Genomic DNA, 27014 nt, shown 5'->3' on the forward strand with positions numbered 1-27014 from the left:
TATTATTTAATCATAATTACAGTTGTACTAAATCATTAAGCACTCGATTTGGCTAACTATGGGCTATAATCGCCTGAGTGAGTCAATTATCATGCTGTTGTATCATTTTCGTTACCTGTTGAAACTATTACGCCATTGCAATTAATTGGTAAATAAAAGTCAAACTGTATGACATATAAGCCCAATCATAACTATCCATCTCAAAACTAGTGATATAAGAATATGATAGTATCATAGAGCAAATGCATATAAGAATGGATTGTATTTTTAATATCGTCTTAATTGACAACCAATAACAAAGGCAACACTGTAGTTGTTTTTCAGTTTGGCTGTTGCATACCATACTAAAATTGCATCACTTCATATTGTACCGATATATTAGCTATGGGGTAGAATAACATACCATAATAAGTGTATTAGGATTTAATGCTAGTATAGATTGTAATTCAAATGATTAAAGGCTCGCAATATGACCCTATTGTTATCATCACTTGAATACGTGCCTTGAGGGACTTTAATTTTTAAGTACAAAGCAACTAATTAATTCAAGTACAAATAATGATAAACTCTCTTTCTAATGGTGTATTAGAGGCATACTTGTACTCAATGTAATAACCTCATGAACTAAACATCATTTCTTACTAGTATTTCTATTACGCTCTTTTCATCGTTTTAATCATTATTATGAGCTGCTATGGTTTAATAAAATACGGGCTTTGTACTAGCTAACTAGATTGAAATATATGTGTTATGGTCATTCTAAGTTGGCAATGAACTGTTATCCTTTTAGACCGCTGTATGTAACATTTTCTCACATTCTTACGACTGATAAACTATTTTTCAAGTTGAAAATCGTAAGAGTAATAACATGATTCTTTTTTAATGTAAACTAGCTGCAGTATTTCCTTAAGCATGGCCAGTAAAACACCAAATATGAATTATAGTTAATAGGGTTTGATAAAGACGTGCAATATAGTCCGATTCTTGATGATGCCAATTCCGAGAAAAAAGAAAGCTCGTCAGTATTCTTGTCCATCTTAGCAATTATATCTATCTATTGACTATTCTACTAAAAATATTGGTAATAGCAGCTTTAAGCGAAGGTTATCTACGCGTACTTTTATGAGCAATTATGGCCCATTATTGGTTTGCTTTGCTAGAATATTCATTAATTTTAGAGGAAAGAACGCTCTATTTTACTCATTCCTAAGATGTTTTACTAAAACATTAGTATGTAATTAACATTACGATATTACCGCACTTAATACAGCAAGCTATATAAGTAATGAGTAATTAATTAATCGACCAAAGTGTTGCGGCTATGAGAGTATTCTACACCCAATCACGAAAATAATCTAATAAGAACATTAATGAACTCCAAAGTTAATCCCTCCCTAAAGGCAACTAAGAATTATCATCTACTATTGTGTTAAAGCAATACTATTAGCTATCTACCAGTTTAACAGCTACACATTTCGGTGGAATTTGGTAGATAGCGTCCTCAATCCACAATAATAATAAAAGGGAACTAAATATCATTGATTACGTTAGTGTGTCGGCATGATTAATATACAGTAAATCAACAATAGCATTAATATTTAGAGCACAGTACAGTACGTTCGTATCTATGAAATTATTAAGATCTAAAATGAAAATTACTTGCCTAGTTATCAATCTATGGTATAATTATACATGATTCACTTACAAAATAGCATAAATATTTCTCTATACCTCGCTGAAGTCTGCCATACTTTTATGCCTGAATTGCTAATAAAATATAGGAATCAGACAAGCTCATATAATACTTGCGTATTTTACAAAGTGCAAAGTAGATGGCCAACTTATATCGATCAAATATTAAGGTCCTATAATACGGTAATCAAATGGACCCATACCTTAATATTTAACTCTGCAACGATGAATCATCATCCAATCTAGTGACATTGTGACAAACAATATCTCGGTTGCTAACAAGATTTATCTTCCTGTAGATTCTAGCGATCATATCTTTCTGATTATTCTTAGGTTACTTAATTACATAGTATTAACTCGATTCCGATTATACTCAGACTATAGCATGATCAATGTGCAACTTTTTATTGGATGTTCGTTCTCGTCTGCACGAGATTGATTAGGATAAAAACAAGGCCCAGTGCTTCAAACAGATTAAATTAGGCTGTTTTCTATACGCCACATGTAAAATGTGTTAATTCTCACAATTAATATAAACAAGACTGTCATCGAGGTAATCACTTTGAATATCATTACAGTACTAAATATTAAACTTACGGTTAAATCACTTAGAATAAATGTATTATATGGGTAATATAAATTTATAAATTAGTAAGAATCTAAAAGCATCGATTTCGCTTTGCACTGTTATTTATTAATGTATAAAATAAATTGATTTATATAAATCAACAGGAATGTAAAATTAATTTAATATTATGTAGATGCATGATTGCAAAGAAAAAGATGAAAACAGGCATAATTTAATCATCTAATCAACAAGATCACCCTAAATCGCTATTTGAGTAGGAAAGGCACTCATTACTGTTTATCGATAATGTAGATGATGGAATTTCTTATAAAGTAGTTCGGATTATTCGCAGATCCTTACTTCTTTTTAAAGAAATTTAATCTCTTTAGCGGGGATTTCTCATCGGAATTAAGAGGACTAGTAGATGCTGCTTCATCACTTCCTGGTAAGACTACTTCAATATTGCTCGTAGATCTTGGACTACTAGTGCCATCGCCTTGTGACCCGCATCCCTTATCGTCAGAAGTATCAGTGCAGGTGAGTAATATGTTGTCTATCCAACGGCACATATCCTCCTAATAACGCAAGCATAAATGAAAATGATAAAGAGTTCTTAAATTTTTAAGTTATCCATAGTGTTATATTATTGACAGGCAGGCCGTAAAACTTACATTATTCGTTGCTTGAAATAGGTACTGACTTCCGTCTCGCAACCTACAGACCACCAATACTATATTAATGTAGCCAAAAATTAATATGTAACATCCACAAACCTCAATCTGAAAACATTCTTTCGTTTTTTATAGTCACTAGCCACGCTGCATCTACAGTCTGTCACCGACAATGGCGATACGTGATACAAGAGTATTCCCTAAATATGCAATAAAATTACGTTAATTTAAGAATAATATCTATAACCCACAACAATGCCCCCGATCTAAATCATAAATAGATAAGTACATTAAGGCATACTATAATAACTACCGCATCATGAACATAGCCGTAGTGTCAAAAACTGATTCGATTTATTAATTAGAATATAACATTTCGTGATATTAACACATTACAATAGCACCTGAATTGACTTACTTTGTGATACTGCTTTCTGTCTTTATAAAATAATATTTCTCTATTCTGGAGTGCCGCATAAAGCCTGGTCCATGATCTGTAACGGAAATTAAAGTTTACTGAAGCTTGTTCATAGAAATAACTTTCCGGCTTTTGCTTCGAACATCAAACATTAGCGTCAACTTTAATAGATATCATCACCTCTTCTCAGCCCTTTTCCCTCCACTTGCAATTTCATGCTTACGATTAATAATGCCACGTACAATCGACTCATCATTATTTTTTTCGTAATCAGATGGCACGTCAGATGATAACTCAGAGCCACTACGACGCCACAAACGATACAAGAAAATAATATCAACATACAGCGTAATTTCAGCATGCAATCTAGGATACTCCATAATCAAACCTTTTGTTAACTCTTGGCCCTGTCAGCCCAAAAAATTCATCTTTAGTTTGTTTAATAGTACCCGCGGCATTGTCACTTATGCCGCTATCTTCTGTATCTGTATCCTTAACGGTATCCAGCTGAGGTTTCTTTGAAAATCGAGGCTGCATGCTTTTAGATCTACCAAATTTCTTATTAAGCCCTTTCTCAGATTTGGTTTCTGCAACATTTCCATGCTGATTATCAGGAATATCAGACATATCGTCACTTTCGCCTGGAATTTCGATAATCAAGTATTGTTCATCTGGAATCTGCTCCTTTGCAAGTTCCTTATCGGTAGTATTAGAAATAGATGCTTCTTGATGATCCTGCGACCATTCAAAGCATGACATTAGCTACCTACAATCCCTATCAAATTCTAAGTTTCACATCCTCAAACATAAGTTTACATAACATTACCTCCCGAATTTCTTGGCTTTCACTTACAGTATCGAGTTCATTCAATATATCTTGTCTAGCCCTCAGTAATTCTTCTCTTTTCAACGCTAACTCTTCTACAGTAATTCGGATGAACAAAACACATTAGAATAACACTGAATGAGTGGTACTATCAATGTTAGGACTACCATTAGCAGCTGCTATAGTATTCAACAAACCTTCTAAGGCGTTCCTATCTTCATTTAAATCTAACTGAGCAAAAATGTCTTTGTCCCTGTTTTCGTACGTATGAAGCTTCAAAAACTTTTGTAAATCTTCTCTTTCTTGTAAATAAATTCGATATTGTTCGTTACGGTATTTGGTCATAATACGTTCCTGTTCATCAATAGCTTCCTTTTCGTACTATATTTCAGGATAAAATTTCGAAATATTGTTTTTGAACGCAATTCATTACATGTGCTTTTACTGGGTTACTTATGGGTACCTTTGTGATTTCTGCAACTTTATTAAAGCGAGCTTCTTGTGCAGAAAGGCCAATGGTTAGCTCATAATACCCCTTAAGGATTTCATCAAATCTGTCTAAACACTGTTCATCAATAGAAATTAATGAGCAGGAGAATTATCTCATTGAAATACTATACTATAGCCATAGACATGACATGTCCATACCTTAACATCATCATAAATCACGGAATTAGATTCTATTCCACATAACCACTTATCTCCTTGACTCATGTCCTCCTCCAATATTAGAACTCCAAGTACTAGGTTATTTTTACAAGCATGGAAGGTTACGCTATAATAATAAGACTGTACTACATAAACACAAAACTATCGTACTTAGTTCTAATTCGCGATAATGCAATTCCCAATCCAATCTCAAATCTTTGTGTACTTGCTGCAAAACGTCCAGCTTCTTGATAATCTATAGTCGGATTACAAAATAATGTTTGCATATTGATAAAGGTTCAGTAACTGTACACATTTCAGACTTTCCACCCAACCTCTATGCACACTGTTGGAGTACCTTATCTACCTTCAAATATGAAAAATAGTCTAAGCACTAGCCTCATTTCCTAAATAATGATTCTTGTTAACAAGGCTATTTGCAAATTCTGAAATTTCATCCAACTTTACAGTACATCCTTCTATCTCTTCCTTAATAACTTCCATGTAGCTCATTAATTTCGTACAGGACTGTGCATTACTGAAAGTGATAGAAACCTTCGTTAAAAATTTGGGTAAACATTTTACAAGCAAACAAAATCAAATGAGTGCACTCTGGTAAATCACAAATTATCTTTCATTATTTTGAAAATTGCACCAGGAAACATGATACTGAAATATCCACAGTAAGAATTTTAGGAAATTATGTGCAGAAGTTCTTATTTAATAATACGGATCAATTGCACAATACTATTTGCTATAAATTCTCTTATAATATGTTTAAAAAGAAATCCAATAGAATAGCTACAAAATCTAGACGGCAACCAGTACCTTGGGTCTTCCAAGCTATTTATATCATCGTACATGTCATTTATCCATAAAGCATGATTCTCAACCAAAAGTAATAGCCTAAATAGATCTAGAGTTTGTTCTAGCTGCGACTTCCTCCAATTGCACTTATCTTTTAGAAGTTCCCAAGCATCTGAAATTTTACCATGTAGCTCATCAATTGCCTGTTTCTCATTCGGGAAATCCACTTTCAGTTGCGCAGCGTATTCTTGTAGGTTATTATACTTATAGCATAGCAAAGAACAAATGTCGAGTTCATGCTAAGTTGTGTGCTTGTTATTATATTTATTAATTAATTTTAAATGTTAGAATTATAATGATAACTATAATATATGCACCTCTAATTCTATCCCCAGGACATCAGACTGGACAATACTATGACGATGCAATAAGCATTCGGTTGAATCAAAATTATTTCCTAAGTCGTCAGGTAAGCACTGTCCTTTTGTCTATAACGAAATATAAAGTATAACAAAAAATATTTGGTCTATCTATTCCTTAGCTGAGGTAAATGCAGCGCGAGAAACTATTCGAAACAATATCGACGAACCCTAATACGATGTAAGAAGTCGTTACCAGCAGCGTAGTGATCACGAATCGTAGCTACATTTTCTATGTTCTACTCCAACAAAATTTGACAAAGTTTTCAAGTATTTTGTCAGTTTACGCGGTATGGCCGCAACTCTGTAAGTATACTGTAGATCAGAATCTTCAAATTAATATCATTACCTTTGTTCTTTCCTGAATCGTCTCAAGTAGCTGGTTCCATAAATCGTTAATTCCAGACTTCCACTCACAAATAGTTGCTGCTTCAGGATGACCAGTTATTATAAGCTGATCCGCAATTAAGTTGACTTCTTTCACTTTACTTACACCAGAATTTTTAGTATTTACCACCCAAGAATGAAAGGTTTCTGCAATCCGCTGTGGAAGTATAATTCACATAGGTTACAATGTAATGCTGTACAATAATATAGTAATAAATTAATTTAAGTCTTCTACTAAAACACTTTTCGTACCTGTATTTGCTCTAGATTACTACCATAGTCTTTAGATTTCGAAAATACTTCTCGCTCTTTAATCCACTGTTCAACTTCATCTACCTATAAATATAGTACCTCAGTTACGACATAACCATGAAACAATTATGTTTTTCTTTGATTCTATCAATCTTACTTCCGAATTATATCGATAAAACCGTAATAATTCATCGATAAAATTTCGCCGCTCTGACGCCAAAATTAGCAAGCTATTATATGAATCATCAATTACGTCCAGGGCTTCTACGATCTCCTTACTATGAGCATAATAAGTAGCACGTTGTAATGACCAGTATTTACTTACAACTCTCACTTGAAAATTACTAACCTCTTAATCGTACTTTGGTCAAGAAAAGCTTGGCCAGACTGATGGAGTGATTTTATATTTTGTGCATAACTTTTCACAGACTGCTCCAAAAGTTCGTGATGCTTCATCATAGACATCGCTCTGATTTGGTCCTAAGGCGTTTTGATAGACAAACAGTATTTACATATAAATGATAGAAATTTTGTGAATGAACTTGTGAGGATTAACCTTGGGCTTATCTTTAGTAATCAATATTGCTGCTTTCTCCATGATCCATCCTTCCATTTCCTCAGTATCGAAGAGTAACTAAGGTAGAGTAATTTATCTCGTATATCAAAAATTGATCGCTTGTGTTATATTATGAATCATTAATTAATGAGATTATCAGATTAAAAATATACCTACAATTGCGTACATTTTAATTCAATAATGAACATATTTAAGTTACATTTATAAATACCTTATGAGCCGTAGCCGATTGTTCTATGATTGCTTCTCGTTCTCTACTACAAATTTCTAACTCCAGCCACTTCTCTTTCAATAGTTCAGTATTATGACGTATTTTGTCAGCAGAAGAATCAGCATCAGAGATTACTTTAGATCCAGATTTAAATATCTCATTGATTATTTGTTCATGTACTCTTATTTCGTTTTGTATATTCTGTTATGGACAAAAATCATAAATTAATAGATTTATGTTAAGTTAATTATAAATAGCGCAAATAGATATACTTTATTCTACCTGTTGTACAGTCCTAAGGATCTGCACCTCGTGCAAATTATTACCAGTTTCATTTGATTGCAGTTGTTGCTTTTTATCTTCAATCCATAACTAATAAATTTTTCATGTATTTAAGAGATCAATTTGGTACCTTACAATTATTTATACTTGTATGAATAGACAAACCAATTCATCATCGACATCACGATAAAACTGAAACATGCGACGCGATGCTTCAAGTAGCTTTCTTCGTTCTTTAAGTGGTCGCTGTAGAGCTGCATACCTACGAATAAAAAATTATATCACCTCCGAGAAGACAGCTTATACGTGCAGTAAATAAGTTCTATTAGCACACCTTTGAGATACGCTTTCGAACAAATCTTGCATATCGTCCGCACCCCGGTGATTTATGTCTAAAAAATTTTGTACTTGTTGCTCCAGTTGATCTAGGCGGTCTTTACGAGAGATAATGTCACTTTCTAGAGACTTTATTCAAGAATTAATAACAGTAAAAGCTTAAAATGGTTAAGATCTCTAATTACGTATTTTTACAATTAATGATAAGATTATACCGTAAGCTTTGTCATTGACTTATTACAAGATGCGAGATCTTTGCAAGTTTCCATATTTGCGAGCGTATTTTCAGCATCTGACATCCAAGCTTGCAGATTATCAATTATTCGAATGAATTGAACTTCATTATACCTATCGGTTAAAAGTTGACTCCTTGTAGAACATGCATCCATTAACGTAATCCATCGATCTTCTATATCAGTAAGATGAATCTCCACTTCAGGTCGCGCATCTGGCTGATCCTGTACAAGAGATTTTCCTAATTCGTTAACAACATTTTTTTGATCTCTAGTGGCAGCAAGTTCAGCTTCGAAAGTGCGATGCTTTTGCAGTAGCCTTGATATATAAGCTTGGTCGGTCACAATGTCACCAGAAATTATATTAAACTTTTCATTTATCCAATCTATTAGTTCATTGCATCGTTGATAAAAGCTCTGTAAATGAACAGCTTTATCTAACCGGAAAGCAATCTCAGTAAAAAGCCCGCGATTTCGCTCGACTCTCTCTGATAATGTAGCTGCTTTCGACATTAAGCTTTCCTTTGCATAATGGTCATCATCCACCGAAAGCTTTGCAAACTGGTCCGCTTGTGCAACTCGTTGAATGCAAGAGTCTAGTCCTCTAGAATAATCTTTCTGCCGTATAGTAAGTTCCTGCAAGTCGGCTAACGATACCAGATGTTCAGCACTACTTTTTAAATGTTGATCGTCCTTATTCTTCAACTGATTAGCAGATTTATTCGATGTACCTAATTCTGTCATAACCTCAGCTAAAAACACATCTTGCTTCTGAAGGATACCTTCAATATATTTGCAATCACGTTGAAATATTAAATATTGTTGGATCTGCTGTAATAGAACTTTCCGTTTGTGGCACAGGCTGTCTAAATCATTCCAATCATGATTAATGTCTTCTACACGTTGTTCCAGACGCCTACCAGCCGCATCACCAGTATAATGCATTGGTGCAGTAGAATTGATTCGATCTAGAATTATTTTACGATTCGTAAACTCCTCTAAAAGTTCATTATGCTCCGCTTGCAGTTTTTCTACATCGGGAAGAGAATTTAGACCATCGGTTTCTAAGCTTAATTGCCCTAATTGGAATTTTAACCAATCCTCCAAGTCTTCCACATCAAACATTAACTTTTGAATATTACTGCATTCCCCAATAGTCGCTATCTGATTTCGAACCAGATTTCGTAAATCATCCCAGACTTCGTACAAGCTATCTAGTTTATCATTCACAATTTCTAATTTATCAGGTTGTTCTTCAGCTAATGCGTCTCTTTTCGATTCTACATCTTCAATTCTTTCTTCGATAGCCGGCGTTTCTCTCTCAATAACATTTATTTGTCGTTGCATTTGAAGAACTGCTGCAGGATCAGTTGTGTATGAACAACTGCTTAGCCCTGTTCCTTTATCAGCTATCCAATTTTTCACTTCATCGACTTCATAGAATAGTCGCAATAAAATCAGCAACTTTGAAAGTTCTTCTTTTTTCAGTCCGTGTAATTCCAGTAAACGAATCCATTTTTCATTTAGTTCACCTTGAGCGTTAGCAATTTCATCATTACCATCAGTGATTTGAACCGCTAAATCATTTCCAGCTTTCAAAGTGTTATTATACCTATCTTGATACGTTACTATATCTCTTTCAATACCTTTAAATTTTTGTAATATCAACTCAGCTTCAATTAAGTTAGTAGGAGGCTCAAATGAAAATAGTACGGCTTCTTTATCTCCAATCCAAGAAAATACGATATCAATTTCGCTCAAGTATCTAAATAAAGATTGCTGTGCAATCAATTTTTCACGACGATAACCAACTTCAGCCATTAATACTTGGTACTTTTCAGTAATAACAGCTTTCTTCCCAAGAGCCATTTCAAAAGATTGATCGTTTGGATTTAAGTCGTCCGCCATATTATCCAGTAAATGCAGTTGGTCTTTGTAGTTTTCAACTTCAAATTCAAGATTAGCATGATGCTTTAGCAGAGAATCTATGTTATCTTCATCGATTCTGTTTTGATCTACAGATAATAAACCAGTATGAAGTGATATTTGGCCTTCTAAGTAATCGGCTTCAGAAAGAAATTGTTGCATCGACAATATTTCGGCGATTCTATCTTTACGTTTGCTCATGGAGTCGACTAGATTATTCCATGCTGATGCTAGATTGTTAATTTTGGATAAAATCATAGATGAGTCGTAATTATTATTCTTACTTAATTGATTTCCGGTATCGATGATATTCCTTAAAAGTGTTTCATTATTATTAACCTCTGCCTCTAATGCCTGATGACTACGTAATTTATGAATTACATAGGAGCAATCCGTTGCTTTAGTAAGGTCTGTAAGTGATAAAGATTGATTTTTTCCTTTCATCCAATCTAATTCATCATCTACATTTTGATAGAACTGTAAGAGTTGGCGTGAATCCTCCAAGCGAGTCTTTCTAATATAGAGCAATTCCGAAATTTGATCGTATAAACGAGATAACGAATTGATTCTCTCCTTCAGCAGATCATTCATTGGATTGCCTAAGTCGAAATTGATAATATAAAAATTCAACATCGGAGAAATTTGAAAATAAAGTCGCAGTAGATCATTCTAACTATTAAAAAAGTTCACACCATCTTCTTTTGAAGGCGCTTTAAAGTTTTCAGCCTCGAGTAATGCTCTCGTTAATGGTTCCTCTTGGGCCAAAATCTCATTTTCAAGAATTAAGTTCTTTTGTAAAAGATCCTCTACATCATGTAGCTCCAATCCATAATCTTCAGACTCTAATGAATTCTATACCAAAGATAGGTAATATTGATTATTTTGTACTATGATCAAGGTAAGAATATATACGTACTATTAATCCTCATACCTTGACATCACGCGACCACCCCATAAAATCTTCTAATTCCTGTATATGATCATGTAGTTCGACATGTTGACTTACTTTACCTTCACGAATTTTTATTAGTTCCAATAATTCATTCCACAGTATAATCACTTTATCACGCCTAAATGAGGGTTGCATTGCCATTAAGAATTGTAAACAAATAAGAAATCAAAAAAAATATTTAGTTCTCACTAACTTGTCCTGAATTTTCTGTATGGCATGATAATTGCCTATTTTTAATTCTTGCACCAGGTCTTCCATAGCGCGTATTCGCTTTTGATACTCGTATACATCGGCTTCAAATGCCTCCTGCTTTTTCAATGCAGCAGATACGGACGAGCCTGAGTCACCAAATATATCGTTATCAACAAGCCGGACACTATCGCATATCCATTGTACTCGCATCTCAGCCTATTAATTGATTACGAATAATTAATACAAGCCTATTGGTAAAGTCAATCAGTATGTCGGTTGCAAATAATATAACAATATTAATGTTAACATGCATTTATTATATAAAAATTAAAGACATACTTTTTTCGTGAATTTATCAGCCAGGCGCTCAAGCCGCTCTTGTCTGTCAAAAGCGTGTGATAATATTTTCAGATTATCTATATAAAGGAAAGATTTAACATTGCAAATAGCTACCTTATGATTTCTTCTCTTAACGCCTGTTCACGATCATGTTCTGCATTTTCTAGCTGTTCCCAGCTCTATACGTAAACATCGATAACTTTATATATAATATGCACTTGTGTTAAAACATCCTAACATGTATTCAATACAACAATTATGCAGAACGTTTACGCTATAACTGAAATGATTCATTACCTTGTTAATATCAGAAATAGTTTTATCCGCTACGGGTATAAAGCCCTTACGATTGTTTGAGCGCAGTTTACTTTGAATTGTAAAAAATTTCTCTTCCAGCGTCCCCTTTTCCAAGTAACTAGAACGGTATATCGTAAAAAGAACGTAGATTAAAATTTATCTTTCTTTAGAAAATAAAGAATTATTAAGCGATTTAATTCAGTAATACCGCAGTGGTTTATCGACTGTACGATATGTTTTGAATTCAGATAGCTGTCGTTGGACTCCATCGAGATTGTTTTCAAATTGTCTATCAGACAATATAACTATCATTGCTCTAATCCATTTCAAAAGATTCGAAGCTAAAGTATCATATTCTTGCATCATTTTTTCAAGATCCATGATGCAATTCATAACCTTGTTAACGGATAAAAATCAATTTATGAAAACAGGTATACATAAAAGTAAAACGACAAAACGTGTGAAATGATAGTAAAACTTATGATAAACAAAGCTAGACTTAGCTACGATATATCATACTCACCTTCCAAATTCGGCGTTCTACTACATTTTCTGCTTTCAACTTAGAAAACGATTGATAATAAGAAGCAACATAAGTCATAATAGATTTTTCATCAGGATTTTCTACGCAGATATCTAAAGCGAGCCAGCAGAGATTTCGTTAAAAAAATTCCATTAAACGCGAAAAGAAAGATACGTAAACAACAACTAATAAAATCTTAATCAGGTATTCAAAAAATATTCTTATAACTGTGTAGTATAACAGTATTAGAAAATAATACATAGCGGTATAGATATAACACTCTCAATGCATTTATCAGGTAGATGACATACTGTATATTTTTTATTTATCTACCTTCAGCATCTAGCAAAGGGGCAATTCCAAAGCACTCGTCCGCAACTGTGAAAGCAAGTCGCAAATTTTCCAGCGCGTTATCGGGTGAAAGTCGATCATAATCAACCACATCTGGCCTAATAAATTTAGCCGAAAGGAATAGTCATAATTAACAGAAGAATAATACCAAATTGTGTATGCGCCTAAAATATTGTATTAGTGGTAGACGGAAGAAAATATCCTGAGTTGACAGCTACAAAGAAAAATACCGGTGTTTATGAATAAGCGCATTAAATGCCAGTCCATTCCGCCAACTGGACGTAAAATTCGTCACTCTTACATTTGTATAACTACATAAGGGATAAAAATTGTAAAAGAATGGGATTAAACAATAAGAAAAATTTATGCAAGAACCACCACTGTAATTTTAGTAATAACTAACTTGATTACATAGCAACAAGAGTAATTCTAACACTTAAGGACATGCTAGGCCTTTGTATTAACATACGTTAAAGTAAAAATAGTCGGAGATTTACTTGTGAAACATATTTTTTAATCATAATTGAAGTATTCGTTACGATCTGGTATTTAGACAGTCAATATCGAAGATTTAAATGAATCGTATAAATAATCGACGGTAATTGCTGTATTATGACGTTGACAGAAAGCAGGTGTATAAAGTTACAGTATAAAAAAGTAAGCAAACTTGTAACACTACGAACAACGGTGATATATAAAAAGCTTCCCAGAATCAGCGGAGAAAGTACTCGTATATAAGAAACAAGGAAATTTTCTCATTTGAAGTAAAAGTATATAATAAATTCTACGGGGATAAAGATACTACGCACGCTGTTTCGTCATTAAAATCGTAAATATAATGCTATACTCTTTCTTCTACTGTGTCTATAAATTAGTCATAGGTTCAATGCAAGTTTTTTAAAAGTAAGAGGCGAACCCACAAAAAATTCTAATTCTACTTGTGTTCTTGTTTCTAGATGTATAATCAATCTCTTTCAAAGTGATTGACTTCACTTACTTGGCTGTTTTCAATTTACACCAAACAAGCAAGGCGTCTTTAGCAGACCTTTTTTCGGTCGATTCAGTCGTTTCACCTTCGATACGTATATCCTGAATCTGAATTCAATCATTCCTACGTTACATCTTTACAGTTACACCAAGCTAAACACATCAATAAGCACAGTAATATCATTTTTAGCAGTTGTGATTCACCGTAACGGTGTTTCTATCAGGAGATAGTTAAAAATATACATGTATGCCAGGTGGACCAATCAGTTCAACTATAATTTTATCCTGTTTTTGTAATTGTCTATAACCTAATCTCATCACATTGTACACTATTCATCAACAATAGGAATGTATTGTATTGCATTCGCTTAATTGAACATTGAATTCTAAAGCGATGATGATAAAAGAATCACGATTTTATTACTTTAACCTGCAGAGTAAGATTGTTTATTCAAACATTGTTCCACTAGTAACTAATAGACTTTCTCCATTGTAGTAAAAGAATTAAATTCCCAGTTATTACTAGATGATAGAGTAAAAGAACATATCAAGTTTACTTGCTTTCTTTTCAGAATACCTGAAATCTTAAAATAATGGTCCATATTAAGCCCAAAATAATTCGTTGATTTCCGTCGACAATATCATGAGCGCCAATATTTTCTAGTTTCACCTACATTCATTGGAGAGTAAGTTTTGTTAATGCAGGAAAGAAACCCATTTAAAAATAGCATTACTCCTGTGGCAATTTTAAAATGCTAGTTTGGGTAATACATAGGTTTAGGTTTATAAATATTGCTTTTTTTTTGCCCAACTCGGTGGTCACTACAGAGTTACATGGATATAAAAAAAAAATTGTTATTCCTCTATGAATACCGTAGGTTAACAAAATATTATACATATATACTGTAACACAATATCGAAACGGTATTAACCAAGTTTTGGAACTGATTCAGACTACTTGATACTACAGAAGAATAGTCCAAAAAGTCTATAGGATCGATTACAAAGAAAACTATTCAAAAATTTGCAACTGAAATGCAAATATCACTGCTTTGTAAATTTAGAAGACTTGCCTATTTCTGTTACAATAGAGTAAATAAATAGTTTCAAGGGTATTTGTTTTTGCAATAGTTTAACATTATAATCTAGACATTGGAAAGCGCTGATACAAAAACCCGTAACTTATTGATATACGATTTTCAATTGAGTACTACATCTATCTTTGCCTTACATGTTTATGGATTAAAAATTTCAAGACGGCATTCAGATTTTGAATGAGATGAATTCGCATTCTACCACGTGCCGGTTTCGGCTAACATATCCATCCAAATGAAAGCAGTCCCAAAATAATTCCATTTCATTTACAAAAATAAAGCAACCAAACGTGTTTGAAAAGAATTATCAATCATACTCTTGAGAAATTCTAGAGTAACTAGATTAGACGAAGTGATAAGAAAATTTACTGAATCACAAATACTGTACAGTACTGCCACTTTGACATCCTGTCATGCCGTTGAACGAATAATAGTTTATAATTTAATGATAGACAGCAGCAATAGATTCAATGAAAAATAGTTTAGTTTGGGAGATAGTTTATTTACGCTACAGAAAAGTAGAGAGAGGTTTTGCAACACCATGCATACAAGACAAGGCTAGTCATGACCTATTGATTCAACAGTCTATCATGACTATTTTGTTTCCTACAAATAGGAAAATCAATTCACTATTCCTTAAGGTCCAAACTTTATCAATCAATTAAAAAAAAGGACTACTTTGTTGCCTACTGTATGCTGCAAACGTCAATTCTACCGTACAAGATTATTTCATCAAAGTTTGAATGGACTATTGGGGGCTATCGATCGATTGGTCATCCTGTCTAACTTTTGAATGCTGCTAAGTTGTACTAACATTATCACAACAAATGTATGAATTGGCAATCAAAACATCATTAATGCAATGTGTTATCATAACAAGCGAGTCCAACAAGCTAATTGAATATTTTTACCAATTTCTCCCCAGATAAAACTTCCAACAGGCGTAGTAGAACCGTTCCATCGCAAAGATCGCTATACAAATTGTCAATATTTAATCCCACTCTTGACAAGCATGAATTGACCCATTTGGTAAAAGTTTTCTTTTGGACTTTTTCAAGCTCAGCTAAGACATTAATTAAGTTAAGAAAACAAATACGCATATTATTTATTGATTATTTAAATGAAGGGTAAAATGAGTCTTTGCTCTGTTGACAATGCAATATTTTTTTTCGTCTGACACACGTCTATTGCTAGTGCATTGAATCAAAACTACTGTACTATGGTACAATGACTTGACAGTGAAAATAAAGTGGAAAAGCTAATGAAGTCGAAACTGTTGAGAAATTTCTATTCCTTGGCTCTTCTCTGACTACCTAAAAAAAACAAATTAATACGAAGAAAAGAGCTTATAAAACTAACTAATCCATTGGCCATCCTCATTTTCTTTCAATTTTAAAAGAAGAAAAACGTATTATATGGCAGTCCATGAAAATGGCGGCACGATAACTATTCAAGTATGACGCGTCAAGCGCCATATTTTTCTATGGAATGTAGCGTAGTCTTTTAGCCTTTCAAGCAGAGCGTAAAATAAGCCTAAAAAAAAATCACAACATGCATCTATGCTATTTCTAAGTCTATCCTAGTGATAGAGTGGATAGTGCTGTATTGGTTTGACTATTAAAACTACGATTAAGTGAGAAAATAGCCTTGTCACCAAGACTGTAAAGAAAACTTGAAATCATTGAAAATGGTGAAGAAAATGCATTCTTTTGGTCATTGACTGATGGAAGATTATTGGTATTGGTTATCCTATCAATCAACCTGCTAGAGTTCGTATTCTTGCTCTTTCGAAATGGCTGGCCCTGGATACATCAGAATTAGGTGAAGTAGTCGATTTATTCATCGTCAATGCCTGGTCGGGACTATTCTGGACCACTAAAATCCAAAATGGAAAAATGGATTGGCTTTCAAAGTGCAAATGGCAAGCATACAAGCGCCGGTATTGAACTGTGAATTCAATCAATGCTCTCTTGTCGATTGGCTCGTCTCACTTTAGCGGCTGGACGAGCTTTGAGTGCGCAGGTGCCGCGCTCAACCTGTCCAATGGTCAAAGTACAGTGTACAGTGCAAAGAAAAAGCCTGAGCGAGAGTATGGCTACCGCTATTTAGTATGGTACTGATACAGTACCGAAAAACTGAGTTTACCATATTATACCAATGAGGCAATGACTACTGAACTAAGAATGCAAGAGAAAATTTGTCTTGTGCAAGTACAGTGTACTGTACTGTATAGTGTGATTCATTTCTGATCACAAAACGAAAAATGAAATAAAATGCATCAATATCGCACAGTTTGGAGTAAAATTTGGATCAATCGATATGTCGTCATGTCAATTTTGATCGGAGTAGTCTTCCAATTACTCCAAGATAGGTGCCGATTTTTCCCAAAGGAAATTAATCATGCTGTACTGTACAATACTGAACGTGACCAACTACAGTACAATGTACTGACATGTTACAGTGCATACCCACTACAGTGTATTGTATATTGTCGGAATCTGGAAAAGGAATACTGCGGTCTCGCGATGTTGAAACCCCTAGCCATGAAAAATATGAAAGTTCTCTTTTAATAATAATATGATGAAAATAGTAGCGAGTACTCTCTGACTGTCCTGACAGCTGCAGTACAATTGACAAAAAATTGCCGATCAAATGCATTAATGCACTTAATGTACTTGATCCAAAATTTCTCTTTTACTATACTGGATTTAGGCTTCGCTACGACTGTTGACTGCGACTACAATGCCGACTCAACTGCTGTAATGATCTGCGATCTCCGTTCATCAAGGCTGTAATAATAGGCGTAAGCTTGTTGATGGTCTGGTCTGATCTTAATATCAAGTGGCTTGAAATTTGAAGGCCAGACCTTGAAAAGCGATATGCAGCTGGAAATAAATCCATCAATCTTGCCGACGCTCCTTTGAAGTAAAATACAGCCTGCATCAATACCGGCAAGCCTGATACTTTGAAGTAGAGTATAATAAGAAAGCCACCTCTGACCGTATCGATGCCGACCATTGGCAGACTAAGCATTTATGGTGCAGCATCGATTAAAGCCAATGATTATTCTTCAAATAAATCAATGAATCTTGACTTTGCTAAATTCACAGCCAGCACAAATGCCAATAACGCTAATACATAGAGTCAATTATGATGCAACAACGATTGAAGCCAATGATTAATCTTAATATAAATAAATATACACGCATAGAGTGTAAGTTAATAAATCTTGCTTCTACAAAAGTGGACTACAGCTGATATTGATGCTATCAACTCTGCTATTGCAGAGGTACAACATCAGTTGAAGCTAACGATTAATTCGAAAATCAATCAATCAATCTTGTTACCACTAAAGTGGACTATAACCAGCATCGATACCAACCACTGTGATATGAACGCAAATGTTACAGTGGTGTAACATCTAATGATTGCACTTCAAATCGAGGAATAAACTTGCCTCGACGGAAATAGAGCACAGCCAGCATGATGCCGACAACTCTGAATGTCTCGCAATGACTTCTCAATCTACACAATAGACATGGACTATTACAGAACACCCAATATCGAGTAGTCTATGGGCCTACTGTAAATCGCTCAACTGTTAGAGTGGTGTAAAATCCAACGAAGCTATTCACTGCCCAAATATAATCTAGCCTCTGCGAAAATGGAGTGTAGCAGGTAGCATGGATGCCGGCAACTCGGGCACTTAACATATTGTCATAATACCCCTTACCCTAACAACATTTTTAAATAATTCACTACACTATGCTACCCTTTTCATCGATGCCAATTTTATAATACCGAATAACACATCGCATGGCGGTAAAACCGTTATTTAAGTATCTGAGTGGCGTGGTAAATGTAATAATGAGTAATGAAGCTACGCCAATAACTACTTCACAGTATTCTAGTTGGATGATAGAAATGTTTACTGTAGTATAGCGCTTAATTGAAGCCTGTTTGCATAATCTCTGGCTGCAGATAGTCCTTGCTAAAAGAGCTAATTTATACAGTATACGCGTAATAAAGTAAGCCTTGTACGGTATTATAGAGATACCTTGCACATTAAACAAGAAATCAAAACCTTGCCGTACTGTTCTTGAGTCACTTTATCACAATTTGTTGTAACACCGCACCAATTATACTACAGACTCTAAATTTCCATTCCCAAACTACCAGGATATGATAAAGTATCTTCAAAATAATAAAACAAGAACTATAGTTTCTAGTAAATTTTACTCTAGTAAGGTAGGGTTCATCTCACAACTGCCAACGACTATCTAGCTGCAATCAGACCATATCATTTACTACAGTAAAATTCATCATGGATGATATACATTTTAGATAACTGTCATCATAAGCTAATTGGGGACTGCACTATACATAGTTAAAACTCAATACATCAGGCAATTTCATATTTTACGTATAATCGGTTATAAACAAGCCCAAACAATATCCATCTAGGTATAGATCATAAATCTTTTCCCTCTACTGTATAAAATATCTGACCTACTACGGTACTTTCCAGTTTACTAGGTGCATATAATGTACTTTAGTTTTAGCAAGATAGAAATATCATCAGAGTAATGAACTTTTCCACTTTCGTTCAAGAAGTTAACACTATCATCATAATCGAACACAATTTTACTTCATCATCTAATACTAAATTCCGATGCAATAAATATACAACTGTAGGCTATATTCGAGGCAATGCCATACAACTATAGGCTTTCTATCGGATTAATATAACAACGGCCTCCAACCCATCTCTTCACTGGAATAGAAACGAAAGAAACATAAAATGTACGCTTTCTTAGCTTGCAGAGGGATCGTCTACCAAGTACATGAATCGATATTACCCTTATATCGGATTCTTTTAGTAGCTGCATAAAAGTGAATCCGCAGGGATTATCGATTATAAGATTTTCGTCGAGTTTAAAAGATTTACTACCTCAATGGCTACTAAAATAATCACTCCATTGCATATTGGCAAAGTCATAAAATGGATCTATATAAGACTAGATCGTTTTCATTCTCTACAATATGCGCTTATCGTTCTACTACCAGTTTGTACTTAATTCTGTGCAAACTTCGGTTCTATTGCCAGTTTGTACTCATATCTCCGCAAATATCAAGTGGTTATAATGGTAAGTACGAGATATTATTATCACTATTTAAATCGGAATCAAAGCCATATCTTCCTACCTTGAAATTTAATATAAGTTTTCACCATTATGAAATGCCGTAGATCAAGTATTATACGCACACTAGCCTTGTAATCTTCTTTAAGGCAATAACTGTGGGCTAAAGTATGTCACTATTTATCCAACCACGATGACCCTCCGCATCGATTTCGTCGAATAGCAAACTAATCCAAAGGTTAACAAAGTTTTGTAAATAATTCTTGGGTGGCGTATCTTTATCTTCTTCAAACTTCTAAAGTTTACTAGAACAGAATAAGGTAATTATAGGAAGCTCCGATACTAGGAAATTTCCAAGCGGTAATATTGCCCGTTATCCGTATGTTAGCTGTGAAAAGTTTAAATTAAAAAGTATACGAGCACAGTAGGCAACTGATGACGTAACGCCATGACGCTATAGCGTCTCTTCCGTTTAGAGAAAAGAACTCAGCCTCTGAAGATGTTCAATGTCTCTGTTCATAATAAATTACTATCACATTTTATCATACTAATCATGCCACTAAAAGATGAATCAAACCAGTAATTGCTTTAATTTTATTAGGCTGCTCTAGAATATTCCAGGTGAGCAAATAAAACAAAGCAATTTAATTAAGCCTTCAAACAGTGGCAGTAAATCTGACGATAGAATTGCAGTTGAGGTATTGCTTTCTATACCAATTAAGAGATTAATCAGAAATAACAAAAAATGTCATACGTCTGGTAAACTATTCTAATTTATTCCATTAAATACTGCTGCAAATCCACACATTATCATTCCATTTTTACAAGAAGCCTCTTTGATAATTGTCGAATGACTACTGAACTTCAAAAGCTATACTACTTTTTAATTCAATATGGCGTGATATTTATCATATCTGCATCCACGCTTTATGATTTCAGAATTCAGCAAGGTTAAATTTAGGATATCGGCCTCCTTCATTAGGGAAATTCGTCGATTTACTATTTTAGAGTATTTTAACAACAAAATACTCCTAAAACGAGCTACTACCGTGTACGAGAGGTCTACGCGAGCTTTTATTAAAAGAAAATGATCACAATTGAATCGATCATCTATTTAGCTATAATACTGCACGTATATCAACACATTAGTTTTATCAACATATTATTTGATGCAGTTGCAGAATCCTTGAAATTTTGAAGCTGATGTTTACCTATTTACTGCGAACTTAACTGCTGATGATGTATAATAAAATTAAGCATTTCTTTGTTGGTGAAAGCCTAATATTATGGATGAACTATAATTAAAGCCTCGATTTCAACAATTTTCTGAAGATTAGAAGTTCTATAATATAGTTACATGCAACGTTTGCAATTCTACAACAGGGAGTGAATAATAATATAATATGGCGATGTGAAGGAAATAATCACATGTCTCCATCGATACTCAGAAAATTAAGCCAGAACTAAACCAATTGCCTATTCGCATACAAGTACAGCAATAACTATAGATCGAGTTTATTCCTATGAAGTAGCCTTCAATCATATTCACTTGATGCGATTTCCGTTTTCGTAAAAGATGTTTTTTGTAACTAATATGACTTTTAAGCACTTTTATATCGGTAGTCACTTATACTGCATGGAGCTTACTACGTAACTGTAAGCCTTTTAACAATACACCTGTAGTCCCAGTTTAAAGCAGATAGCGTAAGACTTAAATAGCCTTGATTGTCAATGATGAGCTCAGTTTTAGAATAAAGACGAATTTCTTATTTTATCACATGTTTGTAGAACTTCTTACAATACAAAACGTACCAAACTACTGCATCCTTAACCAAAAACGAGTAAATTCTCGATTTAAATTTCATTTTCAAAGCAAGTCTTGTTAACTTAATAAAGGGACGATACGAAACATTTAACATTTTGGTAATAACTCTTTTGCTCTTTAATAAACGGATAAAATCTCCTACTGGACTGTGCTAATTCTTTTCGCTATTTTACTTAGGGAAATACTAGTATCTATGCTCCTACGTGGCCTAGTAGGCATCAAAAAGATAATAGCTGTACACTGTACTGGCTTACTGTATCTACCAACGCAAAAACTAACGCTTTAAAGTATTATTTTAGAAGTTAAAACCTTTCATAGCCAGGTAACGACGATCGTTTAATTAATATTCCAATCTATACGTCATAAACTGCAGCATGTATCTAAATGAATTCGTAAAATCCCTCTCGCAATGTATCCTATGATACTTCATGAATGAAGGTTGATATAGTAGCAATGATAAATATTTACTTAGTTTAATATCAAATTCACTAATACCTGCAAAATAATATGGCTATGCTAAGCAATCGAAGCAAATTACTGGTACTCATGCCAGCCATACTAGTGTACAACACAAGAAACATCTATAATTCAGACCGACATACACGCACAAGCTCAAATCGCTTGATAGCATCGCGTAGTGATCACAAGTATTCAAGTACTGTACTGTATAAAGCAGTTTATTTAGGCTGCCATGAATTATCCTAAACCTCTCGATATCGTCGACTAGTAATCACAAGCGATAATAGATACAGTATTTTATTTTGGCTATTTAGTAGATTGAATCTAATCAAGATATACTAAAGTTCAATTTATCAAGATACTGATAACTCAACTCAGTGTACGAGATTGGGTAGCTTGCCAAGAAACTCAAATCAATTATGACTTCCCAACACCAATAGGCTAAACCATTGCAGGATTGGCCTTCTGGCACATAACTACATATACAAAAGAGTACATATAAATTAGACAGATTTTGAAATAAAATAATAGTTGTAATTTGCATCGTATTAGCTTTGATATGCGAATACACGCTTATATTTATTATATGAAATTTCACATCAATTCAAACCTATCAATTTTAATTCTGCATATACGCATTTCAACCTATAGTATATACTTACATTCCAAAGCCTCCACTTATTTGATTATCTGATTCTCAATTACATTATGAGACAAATTCTAATTGCATTCCTCCCGTTTAGCAGTTTTACCCTTAAGTTTGCAACGCGTTGAGTCAATTACCTTTGCATAGAAGAATGCCCAGGATTGATGCAAACATCTAACTACTTAAATCAATCTTTTATGAAACAAAAGAAAAGCCTTAAGCTATATTGATGTTTCAGAATATTATAATAAAAAGGTTAAAACAACGATCATCCACTAATCATTTTAGACCATCATTTTATGGTTAGTGAGTCATTCATATAGTTAAGCAAATTTTTAATTTAATTATATTTCATTGTCCAACCGTACGGAAAATTTTATTAATTTAATTAAAGGCAAGGCAAAAGACATAGCGCTGCGATTTAAAAACATCTTACAATGGTATAAATGATCATAAAATAATATTATTACGCATATATTAAAATCTGTAAATTTAAGCATCATTTACGTATATGTCATATACACGTATACGTAAGTATCATAAAGAAATCAATAGGTATCATCCATTCCAATTTTAAATGATTAGTTATTAATAATTAATTTTTTGTTAAATTCAGAAAGAAATGGAATGATTTTTCCATTCTTAGAATATGCTCATTACTCGACTAAGCGCATCAAAGTAGTGTTACTGTCAGTTTGATGAAAATCAAATTTATTTAAAAGTCTATCTGTGTAGCCAAGATTTCTGGCTGTGCTTATAATAGGTAACTTGATCCTATAGCTTAAGGTTATATTTAATCTATGTTGACGTATACTTCATTTGGTGATCATTATCATTGTTTTTATTTGCTGCTAAAATTAATTGTTAATTTTGCGAAAGTGACAATTTCCCATTTCAATTACGACTTATTTATATCTACTTATTAATTAAAAAATATCAAATATCATAGCAAAGTATAGTGTGATTCTTACTATACTGAGCATGTAGATTTGGCTACTAATTTGTTATTGGCTTGCACCAAAGAAATTGGTAAGACTATATAAAGCCTTAGAGTTAACAAGTGAGTTGGCAAGCTAGTCGCTAACAGTTGGTTGTAAATACTAAGTGACAAATTCAGTCAGACATATTAATAAATAGCTTTTAGGATAAACTTTCAATGTTTATCGTGAGTATACTATCATCTAAGACTCGAATCTAGGTTGTGGTAGATTAAAAAGTGCATGAAGCTAGTTGCTTAGATAGTTAAGGCTACTTTAGAGAAAGAAATTCCATTAATTTTTGTGTTGTAATCTCGGCTGTGATAGTAAAACATAATCATTTTAAAGACATAAATATCAAAGTTGCATGCAAGCCATGGAGTTAACCCTGCATCGACTTTAAATCAGATTATCGTCCTATTATTGAGCCAAACTAAATAATAGCTGAAAATTGCTGTCGTAATTTTACGTGCAGATGCTAATATTTACCGCTACTCTTCAGCTACCTTCATTATAATAGCATTGACTACGATACTGCATGCAACGAGATCCGATAACTGTGATTAACAATAACTTTGCACAAGCTAGGTTTATTCCAATTTATACCAGCAGATCTTGATGACTTTAATATACCTAGCTATAATTATGAACACTCCTTATCTGATATTAAGCACTGACTAAGAGCACTTTATACAAAAAAGTGAAAGCTCAAATCTGCATTTGGACAAATAGTTTCGGATTTTTTTTACGATTTTATGCTGCTTACCATTGCAAATAAAAAGTTTGCCTATGAATATATCTCAAAACGACAAAATAGGCATCTCATAATAGTAATTTACCCAATTATTCTTTCTTAATGCATATGTTACGGGCAAAACCCGATATTCGGCCAATACGCGGGCCAACTTCGGATTTTGGCCGTAACCCATGTCATGTTTATACTGAAATTTCACTTCTAGTAAAAGTAGTATTGTTTCGATGATTAAGAATTGCTTTATAATTAATTTTCTATCAACACTATAAGCGTAATTAATCGATGATCTCGTCCCAAACTATATAAAGTTTGGCACGCATTCTAATAATTGCTAAATCATATCATGAGGTAGCTTCATTAATTAATTGATCGTAGGAATAATATAGAATCGGGTTACTCATCTATGCAATGCCTATATGATACTATTTAATTAACCCACCATTACATACATCTTTACTAAAAAAGAGAAAACAAATTCCTTCATTTTAGTCACCAATAGTTAATCAGCACATACAGTATCTAACAAGTCAGGATAGATATTATCAAAAGTGCTTTAATTTCTTTCAATCTGAATAAGTTTATTTATCATTTTTATATATTATAAAGCCTAATTGCTTCTTATTTTTGCGATAATAGTAGTATCTCTACTATCTTGTTAATATTACATTAGTAAAGGTAGCTATAGCAAGGGCGTAAAGATAATTTCCAAAGTAAAGATACATGGAAAACTAATGCACATGATAATCTGGTTATTTCGATACTTTCTAAGCACTTTATTTGATCTATTTATTACAAATTCAATATGCTAGTCCTGTAAAAACTCCATAAACCGCAGACTGTGCCAAGGATTTCATTTTCTAAATAGCATTAAATATCGGAAGGAATAGGTGCCGATTAGCAATGTGAAAGTCTAGAAACGACTCTAACTATCGGTACACCATTAGAAGAAAATAATAATGCTGTAGATTGAGTCTATCATTTTATTGTAGTATATCGTCATTATTGTAATAAATAACATTATTAAGATAGACATGAATGTAATTAATGTACTATATAGTTGGGTAATCATGATAAAATACTTGGATATACGTATAACTAAATAATATGTCTTACTACTGCCATATTAAGATGCAGTCCTTTAGCCTAAAATACTGTAGTATTATATGGATATATAATATATAGCAAATATATTTAGAGATAGTGTATATATATAAGATATACGAGCATATTTTGTTTACAGCGATGAAGTGGATGTTATAAGCGGTATAGTACGCAACTTTGATGCTTAACTAATTCAATAACGTTATGCTAATACACAACAGTTGTAGGTACTGTAATGGCAGAATTTTATCGACCTTCTATAAAATTACTTCATAATTTTAAAGAATAAATTCTTTGTTATAATTCCATTCATTGTTGTATTATTGAATTTGTTTTATCCAAGCATTTTCTAATACATAATAGGGCTACTGCATCTCATGTATGAACAATCAGTAATGCTAAGTAGTTGTACAGTAATTAAATTACTTGACAAGACTTTAATACTGTTAAATAACAATCATATAAGTTCTAGCTTTTCCTAACCCCGAATTGAAGGCTTTAAAATAAGTTATCTTAAGTCGAAACCTACTTTTACTTTACCCAAATGTGTTAATAATTAATTATAAATAACAGTCAACATACGTAAATATTCATACGATTGTAAGCAATCTGCTGAGACTATCATTACACAAATATCACTGCTACGGCTGGGGTCTTATTTCAATGATAGGCCTGTTTGATCGAACTATTTCACTTATTGCAAGATTGTGCTAAATGAGTTTGAACTATTCAACGTCATAAAGCTATCTCAATGATGATAAGGTAATTTCCGATAAACCGCTAATTAGTTTCAATCGAACATGAATTTGCTCTAGTTAAAATTTCATTAGAGGAAATTTTGTGGACATTGCAACGATGTACTCTCTGTGATATCTTTAAGATGGATACTAAGCATAGCTCGCTCGATTAACCTTACAGTAGAAGTAGTATGCTAAAAAATAATATAAGCAAGCAAATTTAACTTTAAGAAATGTATTCGAAAGTGATGAAATACTCGGTTTTATTTCCTCACTATTGGCCAGTTATTTACTAAAAGGCAGCAGAAAATTAACTATTTATGAAGTTGGAGATACTTGCGTGTTGTGTCGTGACTTTAGTACTGGAGTTAAATTCTTAATTAAGT

General features: G+C 33.3%; 2 protein-coding genes across 2 annotated transcripts; both read right to left on the minus strand.

Moving 5' to 3' along the window:
• Window positions 1-2616: 2616 nt before the first annotated feature.
• Window positions 2617-5110, minus strand: TRIADDRAFT_61378 (uncharacterized protein; the record flags this gene model as incomplete). Its single annotated transcript, XM_002117335.1, has 11 exons — window positions 2617-2835; window positions 2932-2974; window positions 3034-3131; window positions 3350-3425; window positions 3530-3652; window positions 3738-4084; window positions 4176-4270; window positions 4373-4556; window positions 4639-4740; window positions 4824-4950; window positions 4995-5110. The coding sequence occupies 11 exons, from the start codon at window positions 5108-5110 to the stop codon at window positions 2617-2619; spliced, it is 1530 nt and encodes a 509-aa protein (XP_002117371.1).
• Window positions 5111-5539: 429 nt separating this feature from the next.
• Window positions 5540-16831, minus strand: TRIADDRAFT_32391 (uncharacterized protein; the record flags this gene model as incomplete). Its single annotated transcript, XM_002117336.1, has 29 exons — window positions 5540-5893; window positions 6008-6118; window positions 6220-6288; window positions 6399-6593; window positions 6689-6772; window positions 6846-6966; window positions 7038-7168; window positions 7245-7322; window positions 7477-7677; window positions 7759-7848; window positions 7924-8020; window positions 8093-8223; window positions 8310-8929; window positions 9002-10852; window positions 10928-11105; window positions 11185-11323; window positions 11399-11613; window positions 11737-11779; window positions 11851-11915; window positions 12034-12151; window positions 12242-12429; window positions 12557-12669; window positions 12890-13005; window positions 13138-13218; window positions 13905-14002; window positions 14472-14564; window positions 15126-15206; window positions 15900-16051; window positions 16750-16831. The coding sequence occupies 29 exons, from the start codon at window positions 16829-16831 to the stop codon at window positions 5540-5542; spliced, it is 5895 nt and encodes a 1964-aa protein (XP_002117372.1).
• Between the last annotated feature and the right edge of the window lie 10183 nt (window positions 16832-27014).

This window comes from Trichoplax adhaerens, genomic scaffold (genome assembly GCF_000150275.1).
Source record: "Trichoplax adhaerens TRIADscaffold_23 genomic scaffold, whole genome shotgun sequence".
NCBI classification, from domain to species: Eukaryota; Metazoa; Placozoa; class Uniplacotomia; order Trichoplacea; family Trichoplacidae; genus Trichoplax; species Trichoplax adhaerens.